Source organism: Oncorhynchus masou, chromosome 16, assembly GCF_036934945.1.
Source record: "Oncorhynchus masou masou isolate Uvic2021 chromosome 16, UVic_Omas_1.1, whole genome shotgun sequence".
Lineage (NCBI taxonomy): Eukaryota > Metazoa > Chordata > Actinopteri > Salmoniformes > Salmonidae > Oncorhynchus > Oncorhynchus masou.
Genome location: NC_088227.1, coordinates 7528706 through 7547148, shown reverse-complemented (window position 1 = coordinate 7547148; position 18443 = coordinate 7528706). Strand labels below are relative to the sequence as shown.

General features: G+C 39.3%; 1 protein-coding gene across 3 annotated transcripts in view; it reads left to right on the top strand.

Moving 5' to 3' along the window:
• LOC135557394 (ankyrin repeat domain-containing protein 6-like) overlaps window positions 1-18443 on the top strand; it is a 53438-nt gene that overhangs the window by 24561 nt on the left and 10434 nt on the right. For all 3 annotated transcript variants that reach the window (XM_064990620.1, XM_064990622.1, XM_064990621.1), the window contains exon 2: window positions 14689-15012. In XM_064990620.1, coding sequence (XP_064846692.1) covers window positions 14887-15012 — 126 coding nt within the window. In that variant the 5' untranslated portion in view covers window positions 14689-14886. The remainder of the gene's footprint in view (window positions 1-14688; window positions 15013-18443) is intronic.

Genomic DNA, 18443 nt, shown 5'->3' with positions numbered 1-18443 from the left:
GTCTTTGTGTGTGGGAGTAAAGGTGGTCTAGAGTTATTTTTCCTCTGGTTTTAAGGTACTTCTATTTCTTACAATACCGTCTATAACAATATTTTGATACAGTGCTAAACAAATTAAGTTCTACAAGTTCTACAAATTGGACTACTTTACTGTCAGCTTTGTCCTAGTTTGGTTGAGTATAAAACAATCCGAATGGAAAAAAGCCCATTAAAACCACTTAGAATTAATTTCTTGCAATCTTAGGGTCATGATGCAATACGGGCAAAAATGAGAAGAATATAATTATATATTATGTTGTCCATATTGCCCGGCCCTTCTTTAGACCATGCCATATTGCAGTGTCGTGAATATAATTAAAATCAGTTCAATAAGGATTCCCTTCAATATGTAATAACATTGTGTGTGTCCCACATGGCACCCTGTAGTATATCAGTATAGTATATCAGTATAGTATAGTGGTATAGTCCTATAGTATTATAGTGGTGGTATACTATAGTAGTATAGTAGTATATTATAATATGGTAGTATACTACTATTACTAGTATACAACATAATATATAATTATATTCTTCTCATTTTAGGGTAGTGGTATAGTATTATAGTGGTGGTATACTATAGTAGTATAGTAGTATATTATAATATGGTAGTATACTACTATTACTAGTATACAACATAATATATAATTATATTCTTCTCATTTTAGGGTAGTAGTATAGTATAGTATAGTACATCAGTATAGTATAGTGGTATAGTACTATAGTATAGTAGTATAGTGGTGGTATACTATAGTAGTATAGTAGTATATTATAATATGGTAGTATAGGGTAGTAGTATAGTGGTGGTATGCTATAGCAGTATAGTAGTATATTATAATATGGTAGTATAGGGTAGTAGTATAGTAGTGGTATACTATAGTAGTATAGTAGTATATTATAATATGGTAGTGTAGTAGTATAGTGGGGGTATACTATAGTAGTATAGTAGTATATTATAATATGGTAGTATAGGGTAGTAGTATAGTATAGTATAGTAGTATAGTGGTGGTATACTATAGTAGCAGTATAGTAGTATAGTGGTGGTATACTATAGTAGTATAGTAGGATATTACAATATGGTAGTATAGGGTAGTAGTACAGTAGTATAGTGGTGGTATACTATAGTAGTATACTATAATATGGTAGTATAGGGTAGTAGTATAGTATAGTAGTATAGTGGTGGTATACTATAGTGGTATAGTACTATATTATAATATGGTAGTATAGGGTAGTAGTATAGTATAGTAGTATAGTGGTGATATACTAAAGTAGTATAGTAGTATATTATAATATTGTAGTATAGTAGTATATTATAATATGGTAGTATAGGGTAGTAGTAGTATAGTATAGTAGTATAATGGTGGTATACTATATTAGTATAGTAGTATATTATACTATGGTAGTATATGGTAGTATAGTGGTGGTATACTATAGTAGTATAGTAGTATACTATAATATGGTAGTATAGGGTAGTAGTATAGTATAGTAGTATAGTGGTGGTATACTATAGTAGCAGTATAGTAGTATAGTGGTGGTATACTATAGTAGTATAGTAGGATATTACAATATGGTAGTATAGGGTAGTAGTACAGTAGTATAGTGGTGGTATACTATAGTAGTATACTATAATATGGTAGTATAGGGTAGTAGTATAGTATAGTAGTATAGTGGTGGTATACTATAGTGGTATAGTACTATATTATAATATGGTAGTATAGGGTAGTAGTATAGTAGTATAGTGGTGATATACTAAAGTAGTATAGTAGTATATTATAATATGGTAGTATAGTAGTATATTATAATATGGTAGTATAGGGTAGTAGTATAGTATAGTAGTATAATGGTGGTATACTATATTAGTATAGTAGTATATTATACTATGGTAGTATAGGGTAGTAGTGTAGTATAGTGGTGGTATACTATAGTAGTATAGTAGTATATTATAATATGGTAGTATAGGGTAGTAGTATAGTATAGTAGTATATTGGTGGTATACTATAGTAGTATAGTATAGTAGTATATTATAATATGGTAGTATAGGGTAGTAGTATAGTGGTATAGTCCTATAGTAGTATAGTGGTGGTATACTATAGTAGTATAGTAGTATATTATAATATGGTAGTATATGGTAGTCCTATAGTGGTGGTATACTATAGTAGTATAGTAGTATATTATAATATGGTAGTATAGGGTAGTCCTATAGTATAGTAGTATAGTGGTGGTATACTATAGTAGTATAGTAGAATATTATAATATGGTAGTATAGGGTAGTAGTATGGTAGTGTGGTGGTATACTATAGTATTATATTATAATATGCTAGTATAGGGTAGTAGTATAGTATAGTAGTGGTATACTATAGTAGTATATTATAATAGGGTAGTAGTATAGTATAGTATATCAGTATAGTATAGTGGTATAGTGGTGGTATACTATAGTAGTATAGTATAGTGGTGGTATACTATAGTAGTATATTATAATATGGTAGTATGGGGTAGTAGTATAGTGGTGGTATACTATAGTAGTATATTATAATATGGTAGTATAGGGTAGTAGTATAGTAGTATAGTGGCGGTATACTATAGTAGTATATTATACTATGGTAGTATAGGGTAGTAGTATAGTGGTGGTATACTATAGTAGTATATTATAATATGGTAGTATAGGGTAGTAGTATAGTAGTATAGTGGTGGTATACTATAGTAGTATATTATAATATGGTAGTATAGGGTAGTCCTATAGTATAGTAGTATAGTGGTGGTATACTATAGTAGTATATTATAATATGGTAGTATAGGGTAGTCCTATAGTATAGTAGTATAGTGGTGGTATACTATAGTAGTATATTATAATATGGTAGTATAGGGTAGTAGTATAGTAGTATAGTGGTGGTATACTATAGTAGTATATTATAATATGGTAGTATAGGGTAGTCCTATAGTATAGTAGTATAGTGGTGGTATACTATAGTAGTATATTATAATATGGTAGTATAGGGTAGTCCTATAGTATAGTAGTATAGTGGTGGTATACTATAGTAGTATATTACAATATGGTAGTATAGGGTAGTAGTATAGTTTAGGGTGCCATTTAGGAAGCATACATTTGGTGCAGACATGAACTCGGTCAATACCTTAACCAGATTTGACATTTGTTAATTTCAGTGGGTCAGACCATCAGAAAACCACAAAGTATGGGCAGTTTCAGCCACCCGTCTGTTTGACAGGAGAATACGCTGTCTATGCCAAAGATAAAAATGGCACAACGATGATGGACCAAGCATTAGCTGAATGAGTTATCATCAGCTACAGTACGGCTTATGTCTCTTGGTGCGTCTATGAATGTAGTCCTTCACGCTTGCAAAGTTTTCCTCAAACTCTTAAAACAAGTAGCCTACAGTCTCGAGGGCATGTCTGATGTCAGAACTACAGTGTTGGCTAATACATGACAGTGCCCCAGGGTTGAAAGAGTTATGCTTGAGTATTTTGGCTGACCTCTTTTCGCTGCTATTTGACAGCTCAAGGAATAAACAGCGGCCTAAGACATTGCAACGTGGTCAAGCTAGTTGAGGTGGGCAGCCTCCTTTATAACCATTTAACTGTGATTACATGTAATCGAAAATGTAATCTACTTAATCCCCAAAAGTAATTATTTATGCTGATCCATAAACAATAACTAGTAATACTACATACTACAAAAAAGGCTAAAATCTCACCGTTCTGAAAAAAATAGTTGATGTATTTCCTATTCAACAAAACTGTATGAATAATGCTTAAAATTACATATGCTTTCTAAATATAGTATAATCAAATTATGAAACTACTAACTATAAGATTTCACCTTCCTTCGCTGTAAAATACATATTTCTATGTTTAGTGTTTGAGACAATGTGCGTCTTTTCTAAAAGTCTATCTTGATCACAACGTCTGCCCCCATTACTGTGAACGTCTCACAGAGCTCTAGCTTGACTTCTTGAACTTTATGTCTATGACAAACCAAAAGTGTTTTGTTTCAAATCTATTTGACATGAATGGCTATAAATCGATCTCTGAATGTGCTACCATGATGAAACCACTCTCTCCTGCTGCTCTACGATGTAAGGATTGTAGGTTTGTGACATAGGGTTCAGCCAAGAGTTGATGGACAGTCAGAAGAGCGAATAAAACGGTAGGAGAGACATCCCAGCTACAAGTGGTTTCAGATTTCACATCCTACATCACACAGGCTTAATTATACTACTGTGTCCGTGGGAACCAGGGCTATCGCTCAATGCTAGCCATTTTGATCTACGGTATCCACAGATTGATTTATAAGCTAAAATGTTTGATCGGAGCTGGTACCATAACCACGCAGGTCCCCTAAACAGGGAACTTTACATTTAAGAGGATTTATTAATATGCTTGAGTATATCACCTCAGAGACTATCCCTGACAAGTCCACCCATCTTCCCATTGGTGTGGATGGAAACTGCCTGGGGACCTGACTTTCCCTCAGATTCACTAGATGCCAATCCAGGGATAGATCAAACTACATTGAGGGAGAAGGTTAAATCTAGCAGTCTCGAAACATGCCTGTATAAAAAAAATACTTTGTGTCCTTAGGCCTCCTCCCTCTAAAAATGGTTCTGAAAATCAAAGAGAGCTTGGTATTTCTTAGTTTTGAACCGAGTCCTGAGATCCTGAATGGTTTGCACAAAAGCCCCGTTGCCTAGCTGCCTGTGAGGATCCCTGTTCCGCCAGCCTTTGTGTGTGGCTATATGGCTGAACAGACCTCTTATGGAGATCCACGAGAATGCAGAGGGGGAGAGACTTTCTCCTTACTTCATCTTATTCATTTCTCACCTGGCAGGAGGGAGTCATGTAAATGTTACCATAGTACATTTAGCAACCATTTTAATTCAAAGAAAATGTATTTCAGAAAAGAACTCCCCTTTGACTAGTTACAGTGCATTCCTGATGAATACAAGTGGTTTTGCATTGTGCACAGGCATTCTCTTCTAAATAGCCAACGAAAGGTGACTTTTTTTTTCCATGTCAAGTTGACATGTTAAAATAGCCCTTGTCAATCAGAAACATTTCAATGTGTCTTAATCTGTGTGTGAATTATCCATGCATGGCATTCTGCAGATTTGTAAGGGTATAATCACTGCCTTGCTTTTCTTAACCCCCCCCCCCCTTAGGACATTTCAGAGACTCACCATTCCTAGATAGAAAGCTCTGGAATGTCTTGTCCTGTAAGATCTAGACAGAGGAAATGGCTTCCTCCTTCAGACGCTTCAGTATGATGACATCATTGAGAGTTACATAGATGTTTGTGGAATGAGATATTGGTTGATATTGCAAGAAAATCTGCTCTTGGACTCCAGTAATTGTTTTCAATATTGGTTTCATAAAAAGTAATGTTCTCCATTTGATTCTAATGGATTTAAGATGTAATGCTTGTATGGAAGATATTCCCCTGGTCAGATTCAAATGTTTAGGGAACAAAAAATATTTACTATGCTTCTATTTTCAAGTGACAGAAGATTAGAAACTCAGAAACTATTCACACCTCTAGACTTTTTCCACATTTTGTTGTGTTACAGCTTGAATTCAAAATGGATTCAATTGAGATGTTGTGTCACTGGCCGACACAGAATACCCCATAATGTCAAAGTGGAATTATGGTTTTAGATTTTTTTATTAAAAATTGACACGTTTTTGAATGACTACTTCATCTCTGTACCACATACAATTATCTGTAAGATCCATCAGTCGAGCAGTGAATTTGAAACACAGATTCAACCACAAAGACCAGAAAGGTTTTCCAATGCCTCGCAAAGAAAGGGGACAGGGGAATACCTAGTCAGTTGCACAACTGAATGCATTCAACCTAAATGAGTCTTCCACATTTAACCCAACCCCTTTGAATCAGAGAGGTGCGGGTGTTGCCTTCATCGACATCCACGTCGTCGGCACTCAGGGAGCAATTGTTGTGGTGGTTAACTGCCTTTCTCAAGGGCAGAAGAGCCAATTTATTTTAACCAGCCTCTTTTCGGTTATTTTTAGGATAAAAATACACTGAATCGAGCTAAACACAGGAAAAATCCTGGAGGAAAACCCGGTTCAGTCTGCATTCCAACAGACACTGGGAGACAAATTAAATTTTGAGCAGGCCAATAACCTAAAACACAAGGCCAAATGGAGACTTGTGTGGCTTACCAATACCACATTGAATGTTCCTGAGTGGCCTAGTTACAGTTTTGACTTTAATCGGCTTGAAAGTCTATGGCAAGACTTGAAAATGGCTAACTAGCGATGATCAACAACCAACTTGACAGAGCCTGACGAATTTTAAGTGCAAGTATTGTACAATCCAGGTGTGCAAAGCTCTTAGACTTACCCAGAAAGACTCACATTTGTAAATAGCTGCCAAAGGTGATTCTAACATGTTTTGACCAAGGTGTGTGGATACTTATGTAAATGAAACATTTCTGTATCATGTTCAATACATTTGCAAAACAATGTGTGTCGATGGGTGAGGAAAAAAATGGATTTGATCCGTGTTGAATCCAGGCTGTGACATAAACAAAAGTGGAATAAGTCAAGGGGTATGAATACTTTCTGAAGGCACAGTAAACGTGAAAATGATGCATCGTAGGTAATGAAGGGTTACAGAAAAGGCACAGTGTTTTCTAAACACCCCAGATGTTTTTGGGTCTGCTATGTTTGCTAGACGTGTTAGTGCTCATCCTGGTGTGATCCCCTTGGCCTGACTATGGCCTAGATCTAACTCTTTTTAAACGAGGTCCCACCGGTGTACAATAGAAAGGACATGGCTTCAGTAATCTATTATTTTAACCTGGCATCTGTGATGCATCCTGGATGTTTGCAAAATATGAAACAGGAATAGCCTGCAATGCATTCACTGTGCAACAGGTCATTAAAAGAAGAGTAGAGTTTCATTTCTAAATATATATTTTCATATGTTTAGTCATGCAGAACGCTGTTAGTAGGATGTACAGTGTACGTCACACATGCAAAACATGCGTGTGACAACTATTTGCAGAGGAATAATTTCAACAGAGCCACTAGAGTAGTTGTCAAAGTGAATTCGACTCAGGGGAATCTGATGAGACGTGCATGTTCCTCTCCGGATTGAAACTGAACAATGTTCCAGAGAAATTGTTCTGATTTTTCTTGGTGTCTCTCACTTCCTCTGGGAAGATAGCCGTTTGAGCTAATAGTTAGCTCAGGTTTGTCTCATGTTTCGTAGTCGTATCCTTGGACCTGTAAGTTGCCCAGAAGGATACAATTTGGGACATTCCTGTCTTGTGCAATCTTTTTCACTTAGATTTTTACCATTGAACTCCCCAGACAACAGTCCTTTATGGCAGGGCCATTTAAAGTGAACTGAGAGAGGAACTGACTGGTGAAGAGGTGCCCTGGCCCCTTCCTTTTATAATGGTTGACAGAAGCCACAGATAACACAGAGGTGGGTGCCGTTTGCTGTGTAATGATCCAGCCATCTTGAGGCTTTACAGCGTATAGATTCAATAGACTCCGGATTAGAGACACCCGACGGTTATCTTTGCTTTAATCGCAGCGCTGTATCATACACATCAACATTCATCTGGTTCATTAAGGGCCAGGCCTAGAGATGTGAGGGACTGTGAGAAGCTTGATTAAAGCCACAGTGAGAGAGGAGCAGGTGGGCCCCGCTGATCTGTAGCCCCGGGGCATGATCAGAGGGACCTGCCTGCTCTGAGCATGCCCAGTCCCTTCATGACAGAAGATCTGACAGAGAGACACTACTCTTAGTATATGGAGATTAGGAAGGTATGTAGCATATGTCTCTGATGAAACAGATGTTTTGAAGTGTTATCAACAGACTTATGGTCTATATGGCTACAGTATAGTCTGCTTGTTTGATTTATTTCGCTTTTCGAAGAGCTTTATCTAGACAATCTGTTGAAGTCGGCAGGGGGGCTGAGGGAGACATAGACCAGCTTATCCAAACTATTATTAAGACATGACAGCCGACTTGTTTGGTTCTTTTGGTTGGTTCGGTGTTGCCTGCGAAACGGGAATGTCTGAAACCTTAGACGAGGTGCGATGGACCAAGCAGTAGACAGAATTAGGATCATCTGCCGTACGTCTCAGACACAGACATGGGAGGTCCATCATCAGGAGAATAAACCGGGTAACTAGTGCAGGGACCTGTATTTTTCCAGGATTACACAAAGACATGGTGAGCTCTTTCGTCATGTAACTCTACTTTGCCTCTATGGAAGCCTAATGTTCTTTCGTGGTATAGATTTACAGCCGTCCCTGGAATGTGTCATTTAAGACTTACCAGCCCATTAACTTACTTCTTGAATCGTTGAATTTCATTCACCTGCTGTAGACCTAGCCTATATGTTGCGTGGCAAAAGGGGGAACATAATATACTCAAATAATTGCCTCCACTTACAGCACAAATAGCAAATAGCATGAATTGGAAGCTCTGCAATCAAATAGTGAGTAATGTTAAGACATGTAAGGACATGCAAGCACACCTCATCATTTCAACGTGGACGTTTTGGTAGTATTTGGTTGAGACTTTGATCAAAGAGATTTCAACCTTTATTTGTTGAATTCACAATGTGTTATCACTGCGCTTTCAAACATTTAAAAACACAACAAAGTTCAAATGGGAATACAATGTCAGATATTTTGTATTTATACAATAACAATAAGGTGCAATGTGCAAAAATCTCTCTTTCATTTCCTGGTTGCTAAAATTCTAATAGTTTGCCTAATTTCAGTTTATGGGACAAAACAAGCAAGTATAGTGTAGAGAATCTAAACCGCTGTGAAATATATTTTACATAACACCAAATATTGTATTTTCAGCTGTTTGAAGCTCGGTGTACAAACCCGAAAGTAAACCCGACGTAAAAACAAAAACTTAAGAACTATCGATTCTTAGACTTACTTTCAATGAGAATGACAGATCAATAACTCACGTTTCCATGTGAATTTGGTCGGGGTCACCCAAAAAGTTACATATTGCAGCTTTAATGTGTTATCGCTGTGCTTTCATCTAACAGCACAAACAAATTACGTGGATTGTAGTCGAGATTACATTAAAAGTACATAGTGCAGGTGATCCATGCTGTTTCAGGTTCTGTATAGATTTTTACAACAGTTGTGAATCTCTCCACTGACCTGCGACCTTTGCATGCTTTCTTGAACATGCATGTTTTCTATGATTGCATAAGAATACATTTATAGTTACAGTAGGCTAACCTCAAAATGTGGCCATGGAGGTGTTACTCATTTTACGGTTGAATAAATACTGTTAAATTAGTTTATAAGATAGCCTTTAGGCTATTTACTGTATTATAAAAGTAATATTGAAATATGTTTGGTTGACAACGCAACCAAATATCAACATTTAAAGGACATCTAAGGCTTGGATAGTTTCATCTGAGCCACTGGCTTAATCCTATTCTTTAACTTTTATTTTTGGTTTAGTTGGAGGTGAGTCCAACGTATCATTTGTTAACTTGTGGCTATTTACTGTATTGCAAAAGTGATAATGAATTGTGTTTGGTTGTCAACGAATTCCAGTTTGTCTACAAATGAATAATTCATGTGGGATTCACGTCTCAACCAAGAATCAAAGTTAAAGAATAGGACTAAATGTGCATTTAAAGTTTGATTATATTATATTTAGTTCTATTCTTTAACTTTGATTCTTGGTTGAGATGGAGACGTGAATCCAACATATCAATTATTTATTTGTAGACAAACTGCAATTAAAGCCAGAACTAAGTCAGTGGCAAAGATGGAACTATCCAAGCAGAAGATACAGCTCCGTTGACAACCAAACACAATTCAATATCTAGGTACAATACAAATTCAACATATCTTATACAAGGTTTGTCTATGTTGAAAATTGGTTACAATGATGACATAATCCTGTGGTTTCATCCTGAAAACAACAGTTTACATTGATTACTTTTTTCTAGAGGTCGACCGATTAGGATTTTTCAACACCGATACTGATTATTGGAGGACCAAAAAAGCCGATACCGATTAATCGGCCTGATTTATATATATACACATTTGTAATAATGACAATAACAACAATACTGAATGAACACTTTTATTTGAACTTAATATAATACATAAATAAAATCAATTTAGTCTCAAATAAATAATCAAACATGTTCAATTTGGTATAAATAATGCAAAAACAGTGTTGGAGAAGAAAGTAAAAGTTCAATATGTGCCATGTAAAAAAGCCAACGTTTAAGTTCCTTGGTCAGAACATGAGAACATTGGAAAGCTGGTGGTTCCTTTTAACATAAGTCTTCAATATTCCCAATTAAGAAGTTAAGAAGTTTTAGGTTGTAGTTATTATAGGACTATTTCTCTCTATACCATTTGTGTTTCACATACCTTTGACTATTGGATGTTCTTATAGGCACTATAGTATTGCCAGCCTAATCTCGGGAGTTGATAGGCTTGAAGTCATAAACAGTGCTGTGCACCAGGCGGCCCAAACTGCTGCATATACCCTGATTCTGCTTGCACTGAACACAAGAGAAGTGATACAATTTCCCTAGTTAATATTACCTGATAACATGAATTTCTTTTAACTAAATACGCAGGTTTAAAAATAAATACTTGTGTATTGATTTTAAGAAAGGCATTGATGTTTATGGTTATGGTTAGGTACATTGGTACATTGGTGTTAAATCATCACCCGTTTGGCAAAGTTGACGTAGGCTGTGATTCAATGATAATTTAAATTAACAGGTACCGCATTGATTATATGCAACGCAGGACAAGCTAGTTAATAGTAATATCATATAATATCACTAGTAATATCATCAACCATGTGTAGTTAACTAGTGATTATGTTAAGATTGATTGTTTTTTTATAAGATAAGTTTAGTGCTAGCTAGCAACTTACCTTGGCTCCTTGCAGCCACAAGGTCCTTTTGATGCTGCACTTGCATAGCAGGTGGTCAGTCTGCCACGCAGTCTCCTTGTGGATTGCAATGTAATCGGCCATAATCTGCGTCCATAAATGATGATTACCGATTGTTATGAAAACTTGAAAATCGGCCCTAATTAAATCGGCCGTGCCGATTAACCACTCATCTATGTAATGAGTGGAGCTGAAATATGGGACTAAAAACAAACAAAGGATAACTATTGTAAAAATATACTGTTTCCATAAAATGTATATAGTATGTATAAGCTGGAAGTAGAAGCCTAAGTGTTGTTGTTCATTAGTTTACTCCAATTGGGGGAGGGATGGTAGGGTTAGTGGTTAGTTAACTATACAGTGTTGATAAAATGTATATAGTATGTATATGCTGGAAGTAGAAGCCTAAGTGTTGTTGTTAGTTTCATTAGTTTACTCCAATTAGGGGAGGGATGGTAGGGTTAGGGGAAAATAATAACGGAAAATATATTTTTAAAATGCTATAATTTATACACAGTGCCTTTGTAAATTATTCAGACCCCTTGACTTTTTCCACATTTTGTTACATTACAGCCTTATTCTAAAATAGATTTTTTTTTAAATAAATCAATCTACACACAATACCCCATAATGACAGTGTTAACAGGTTTATACATTTTTGCTAATTGATTTAAAAAAACTAAACAGAAATACCTTATTTACATACAGTTGAAGTCGGAAGTTTACATACACCTTAGCCAAATACATTTAAACTTAGTTTTTCACAATTCCTGACATTTAATTCCAGTAAAAATTCCCTGTTTTAGGTCAGTTAGGATCACCACTTTATTTTAAGAATGTGAAATGTCAGAATAATAGTTGAGAATTATTTATTTCAACTTTGATTTCTTTCATCACATTCACAGTGGGTCAGAAGTTTACATACACTCAATCAGTATTTGGTAGCATTGCCTTTAAATTGTTTAACTTGGGTCAAATGTTTTGGGTTGCCTTCCACAAGCTTCCCACAATGAGTTGGGTGAATTTTGGCCCATTCCTCCTGGCAGAGCTGGGATTGAGGTCAGGGCTTTGTGATGGCCACGCCAATACCTTGACTTTGTTGTCTTTAAGCCATTTTGCCACAACTTTGGAAGTATGCTTGGGGTCATTGTCCATTTGGAAGACCCATTTGCGACCAAGGTTTAAGTTCCTGACAGATGTCTTGAGATGTTGCTTCAATATATCCACATAATTTTCCTCATGATGACATCTATTTTGTGAAGTGCACCAGTCCCTAATGCAGCAAAGCACCCCCACAACATGATGCTGCCACCCCAGTGCTTCACGGCTGGGATGGTGATCTCCGGCTTGCATGCCTCCCCCTTTTTCCTCCAAACATAACAATGGTCATTCTGGCCAAACAGTTCTATTTTTGTTTCATCAGACCAGAGGACATTTCTCCAAAAAGTAAGATCTTTGTCCCCATGTTCAGTTGCAAACCGTAGTCTGGCTTTTTTTAATGGTGGTTTTGGAGCAGTGGCTTCTTCCTTGCTGAGCGAAAGTATTCGGCCCCCTTGAACTTTGCGACCTTTTGCCAAAGAGTGGATCCTGGGTAAACTCTATTAGGCTACAAAACACGGAACTTAGGGTTGAACTCATTCACGTCGTCTCCATCACAACCCCACTTTTGCGCAGCTGATGCTGGCTATTTAATTGGGAATTAAAGGGAAAGCGCCCTATTGGAAGGAGAAGCAATGAGACGGTTCAGAAAAATTCAGGGCCATCACAATACTTCATCTTAAATAACCATGGAGAATGTTCTCGGCAGTTAATTTAGTTTCAACAAGCATGCCTGAATACAGCCTGGCAGATGATCAGACTTATAATTGAGCTAATAAGCTACATTCAATGGACTATAGTGGTTTTTCACCAGATGCTGGTGTGTTTCATCAATTCATTAGTTCCTCTGAGCCAGTTGAAAACATTGTGATTTGACAGCTCGACACATTGACGGGTTGTAATGATGGTAGTAGGAACTCCAGGAAAGACAACCTTTTTTCCTGTGAGTCACTCTGCCTGCGGTCACACCAACTCTCGCTCAGCGAACCACCGCAGAAGTCTGACTCCTGTATGTGGTTGGTTAAACCTGTTTTTATTAGCTTTTTGTTTATAGCTTTATGTCTAATGACATGGCATACAAGTGAAAACAAACAGTGTTTGTGTAGAAAGTACTCAATGTCAATCCTTAACCCCTATTCAACCTGTATGAACTCATTTGACAGACAGATCTACTGTGTACAGCTGCTGTCTCCCCAAACAGGAACTAGCCTGTTTTCCCAATTCCCACAGCTGACTATAGTGGGTTAGATCATCCCAGTGCCCAAGAAAAACCGGGTGACATGCCGAAATAATTATCATCGGTCATCATGAAATTCTTTGAGAGGCTGGTCATGGCCCACATCAAGGCCAGCATGTCAGGTACACTGGACATACTTCTATTTGCCTACCGCTCCAACAGATCCACGGAAGATCCCATTTCTATCACTATTCACACAGCCGTAACACATCTGGACAAGAGGAACACCTATGTGACAATTCTGTTCACTGACTACAGTCCAGCAGTCAACATTATTGTTTCCACAAGCTCGAAACCAAGCTTAGAGCCCTGGGTCTGGACACCACCCTCTGCAACTGGATCCTGGATTTCCTGATGGGCAGACCACAGGCTGTGAGGATTGGTAAGGTTCACCCATGACTGCGTGGCTTTGCACGACTCCAGCTCCATCATCAAGTTTGCTGACGACGCCACAGTTGTAGGCCTGATAACCAACAAGGACGAGTCCGCCTATAGGGAGGAGGTAAGTGAACTGGCATTATGGTGCCAGGACAACCTCTCCCTCAACGTCAGCAAAACAAAGGAGTTTATTGTTGACTTCAGGAAGCAGAGGAGGGAACATGCTCTGATCCGCATCCATACTCCATGCAGTAGAGAGAGTCAGCAGTTTAAAGTTCCTCGGCGTCCACATCACAGAGGACGTGTCATGTACCAACAACACCACCACTCTTGTCAAGAGGACATGACAGAGCCTGTACTTCCTGAGGTGGCTGAAGAAATTCTACATGCCAGCCTGGGTCTTCTCCAAATAATACTGCTGCACCATCGAGAGCGTCCTGACCGGTTGCATCACGGCCTGGTAGGGGAATTGGTCCTTCCACGATGGCAAGGCCCTCCAGCGGGCCCTCCATATGGCCCAGTACATCACTGGGACTGTGTTCCCACCCATCCAGGACATCTACTCAAAACAGTATCTGAGGAAGACCTGCAGAATCATCAAAGACACCACACACCCCAGTCATAAGCTGTTCACTCCCTTACTGTCGGGTAGACGTATCGGGGCATGAAGTCTGATACCAACAGGCTCAGAGACAGTTTTGATCTACAGGCCATCAGACTACTTATCTTTTTTTACATTTCTTATTGTTGTTGCATTGTCAGTAAGGAACTTGCAAGTAAGCATTTCATTGGACAGTGTATTCCATGTGTATCCCGTACATACGACTAATTAAACTGGAAACTAGATAGCTAGCAGCAATTACAATCTCAATATATTCTCCCCCATTCCCTCCTGGCTTCCTGTTTGCCATTCTACTACTGTACCATGTGACACGCGCTTGCCTGTTATCACCACACACGTGTTTCCTGTTCTCTTCCAGGCGCTGAGGATGACATGAGGGAGCCAACCTGGTTGTGTCCGGAGGTCCGAGCCCTCTCTCTTCTCCTTCTCTCCTCCTCTCTTTCTGCCCACTACCTGTGTGTGTGTGTGACGGTCATGACTTAGGGTTGGTGTGAGCCCACCCTCCCTTCCTTGGAGCACTGCGTCTTGGAGACAGTGCTTCACTCGCCCTGCTTACATGAGCCAGCAGGACGCGGCTGCGGTCCTCGCACTCTCCGAGCGCCTCCTGGTAGCCTCGCACAAGGGCCAGGCCGACAATGTGGTCCAGCTCATCAACAAGGGCGCAAAAGTAGCCGTCACCAAGGTGAGTGGATTAGAGGAGGTTGTCTTCTGGTGTGTTCATAAGACTTTTGTCTTTTCAATGTGTTTATTATGACAAGTAGCGGCGGTCACACAGGCTGGAACCAGGTTTTTTTTCTGTCAAACGTGTACTGTGTACCACAAGAGGTTGGTGGCACCTTAATTGGGAAGGATGGCCTCGTGGTAATGGCTGGAGTGGAATAGGTGGAATGGTATCAGACACATGGTTTCCATGTGTTTGATGCCATTCCATTTGCGCCGTTCCAGCCATTTGATGAGCCGTCCTCCCCTCAGCAGCCTCCACTGCTCTGTACTGTTTCTGTGTGTAGCCAATATGGGTGGGTTTGTGTGGGTACTGCAGCCTCAACTGCAGCCTCATTGGGCCACCAGGGCAATGACCATGGGGCAGATTAGTTGGACTGGTAGAGTAGCTGTATTTTACAGGAATGAGGAGGAGTTGGAATTTTGAAGTATTAGGAGAGGAAGAGGAGGTTACAAATGAACACGGCCATGAGGGACTCTCTCTGATGCTGATTTTACAGTGTGTGTGTCACTTGTGCGAAGGAGCTTTTCCATCTATCCATCTGGCTGTCCGCGACCACAGCTGTGGGAGCACAGATCTGGGTAAACACGCTGACACACGCAACACAGTGTAAACCTCTGAGGTCACACCACACAACGCTGGGAGAGAACATTTCTTAAACATGCCATGTAGCCCCAAGCCACTTCACTGAAAGGAGCAGAGGAGGAATACAGTATAAAGATGCCCGAGATTGACAAAATTCATATATATATATCAGATTAACACCTGGGTGTTTGCTGTGAGAGTCACAGACAGACATGCTTGATTGAAGTAATGTGCGGGAGTAGCTATCCTATCTGTCTGTGAAGTGAATAGCCTGTCTTTGTGTCTCTGTCAGAGCAGCTCTGGTAATTAAGACCAACCTGAGGTGTGGAGATAGTATTTAGGTCAGGCCTTCCTCAGATCTCCAGTCTTTCTCTTGACAGACTGCAATGTGATACTGGCCAATAAGACAGGAAGGCAGAGGCCTTTTTTCCTGAGCATCATAAATGTACTTCTTCAATAACACATCTCTGGGCAGAAGCTTTTTTTTCTGCTCTCTGTGATGTTCAAGTTAAATGCCGTGTGCCCCTTTAAGAGCGCACAAGAGTCGTGGGTTAAAGAAGACTTTCAATCGTCTTTAATTTGTCAAGAATGCTGCATTTTTCATTGTTTCAGCAAATGAACTGCAATTCTTACACTAACAGCTGAATATGAGTGAAATATGAATACATTACTGACTGAATATATGAAAGTTGTCCTTTTTCTATCAGGTCTACCTGTCTCTTTGATAATGTTACGTTCAGCTGGATTTTCACCTTTTGGCTGGGTTCCCTAGTAACAAAAAAAAACTAGAAACATGAGGATTATATTTCAGTTGGAAATTCCGGTGCTTCAGGGGAAGAGGAGGGGAGGTGAGGAGGGTATTGTATTGGGGAATGTGAGGTAAAGTGTCACGTTTTGGATGGATGTTTTAGGTCTGTGGAAGAGAAACTCTTTTGAGAAAGAGAGGAGTTAGAATAGAACCAGTCGTGAGTCTATCGAAGGTCGTACCAGGCCACAGAGCAGAGAGCAGGCCCTTTCCATTCACAGTCTCCTGGGATAATAGACTTCACCCTGGCTGGGCCCTGACTCTGTTTACCTGAGACGCTTCCATGGCAGACATCCAAGCCTGGCCCAGTGAAACTCAACCCCTGCCTGGCCATAGTGAATACCAGGCAGTGCCGAGCCGCACCCATATATCAGGCAATACTCGCCTGCTAAAGTGATTGTGGTCTCTCCCGTCTCTACCCATTTAATGGAGGGCTGTGAGGATTAGGCGTTGATAAGGGGGTTGTGTTGATGTGGTTCTTTGTGATTGCACACCTGATCTCTAATTACATTGAATTAACGTGGATGATTCAATAGGGCTGCCAGTTACAGGAGAGGGATTCTGCCTCGGGCAGACAGACCGTTTGCATTTTATTCTCTCACTTCCAGATTGTCGCTGTGCTTTAAATCAAAATCAAATCCAATGTTATTTGTCACATGCTCTGAGTACGTGTAGATCTTGCAGTGAAATGCTTACTAACAAGCCCTTAACCAACAATGCTATAAGAAGAACAAATAACTAAACAGCAGCAGTAAAATAACAATAGCGAGGCTATATACAGGGGGTCCCGGTACAGTCAATGTGCGGGGGCACCGGTTAGTCGAGGTAATTGAGGTAATATGTACAGAGATAATAAACAGAGAGTAGCAGCAGCTTAGAAGAGGGGTTTGGGTAGCCCTTTGACTAGCTGTTCGGGAGTCTTTATGGCTTGGGGGTAGAAGCTATTTTGGACCTAGACTTGGCGCTCCGGTACCGCTTGCGGTGCCGTAGCAGAGAGAACAGTCCATAACCAGGGTGGCTGGAGTCTTTGACAATTCCTTTCCTGTAGCCTATGTGGAGATAGGGTTCGGTGTTTTGAAATAATGCTTTAAGATTTACTGAGAGCATCTGTTCACATTAGCTTAACCCCAATTAAGCCTGTTAAAGAGCGACTGCCTTCAGAAAAAGCAACAAATCGTTTTGAAAACTGCCTACGTGGCTTCGATTAGAGTCAGAAAAGTTATTCTAGTGTCAAAATTGACTACAGTGTAAATAGGATAATTTGGGTCATAAAGTCAGTCTCGTCTTAAAACTGAGTTTGGAACATCCGTGCGTCACAACGGGTGAAAGTTGGGTTTTCATTTGACGATGGGGTGAACAGCTGCGGTGATTGCTATACATCCAATAGCAGACAGTGAGACAGACCTGCCAAGCAGCTCCGACTTTGTTTACATAAGAGAACACGTCGCACGCTATTTTATTACTTGAGAACTTTGGTACTTAACTCCTTAGGTGTAAAATTGCACAACTAAAACATCCTCGGCAAAAACGTCAAAATGTATTAAAAGATTTGTTAGATTCATTCTGGGGATATTGAGGAAGTGAAATAGGCTTCTGTGTCTACAGTGTCTAATGGGAGACAAACATCATTAACCAAACACAGAATCATTTAGTAAACACACCTCCCAAGATGGAAATCTAGTTTTCCTAAAGAGCAACAGTTTGGATTCCTTTCAGTTGTTAAAAGAAAAGGAACCTTCCCATGACGAGTATCCCGCCTTTAAATTTCTAACCTCATCTAATCCAATACAGCATATGATCGTAACGTCGGGTAGTATCACTGATTTAACCTGGCAAACAATCCATTATTACCATAGAAAGAGAAACCTCCCAAAACTATAAATACACATTTGCTCCATAGCAGGCTGCAGGTCCATAAGTCTGGGCCTAAGAGTCGGAGGATGTGGGAGGCCTATCCATAAGCAGCTATATAGGTTCCCTTCCATTCAAGCTTGTTTAAACC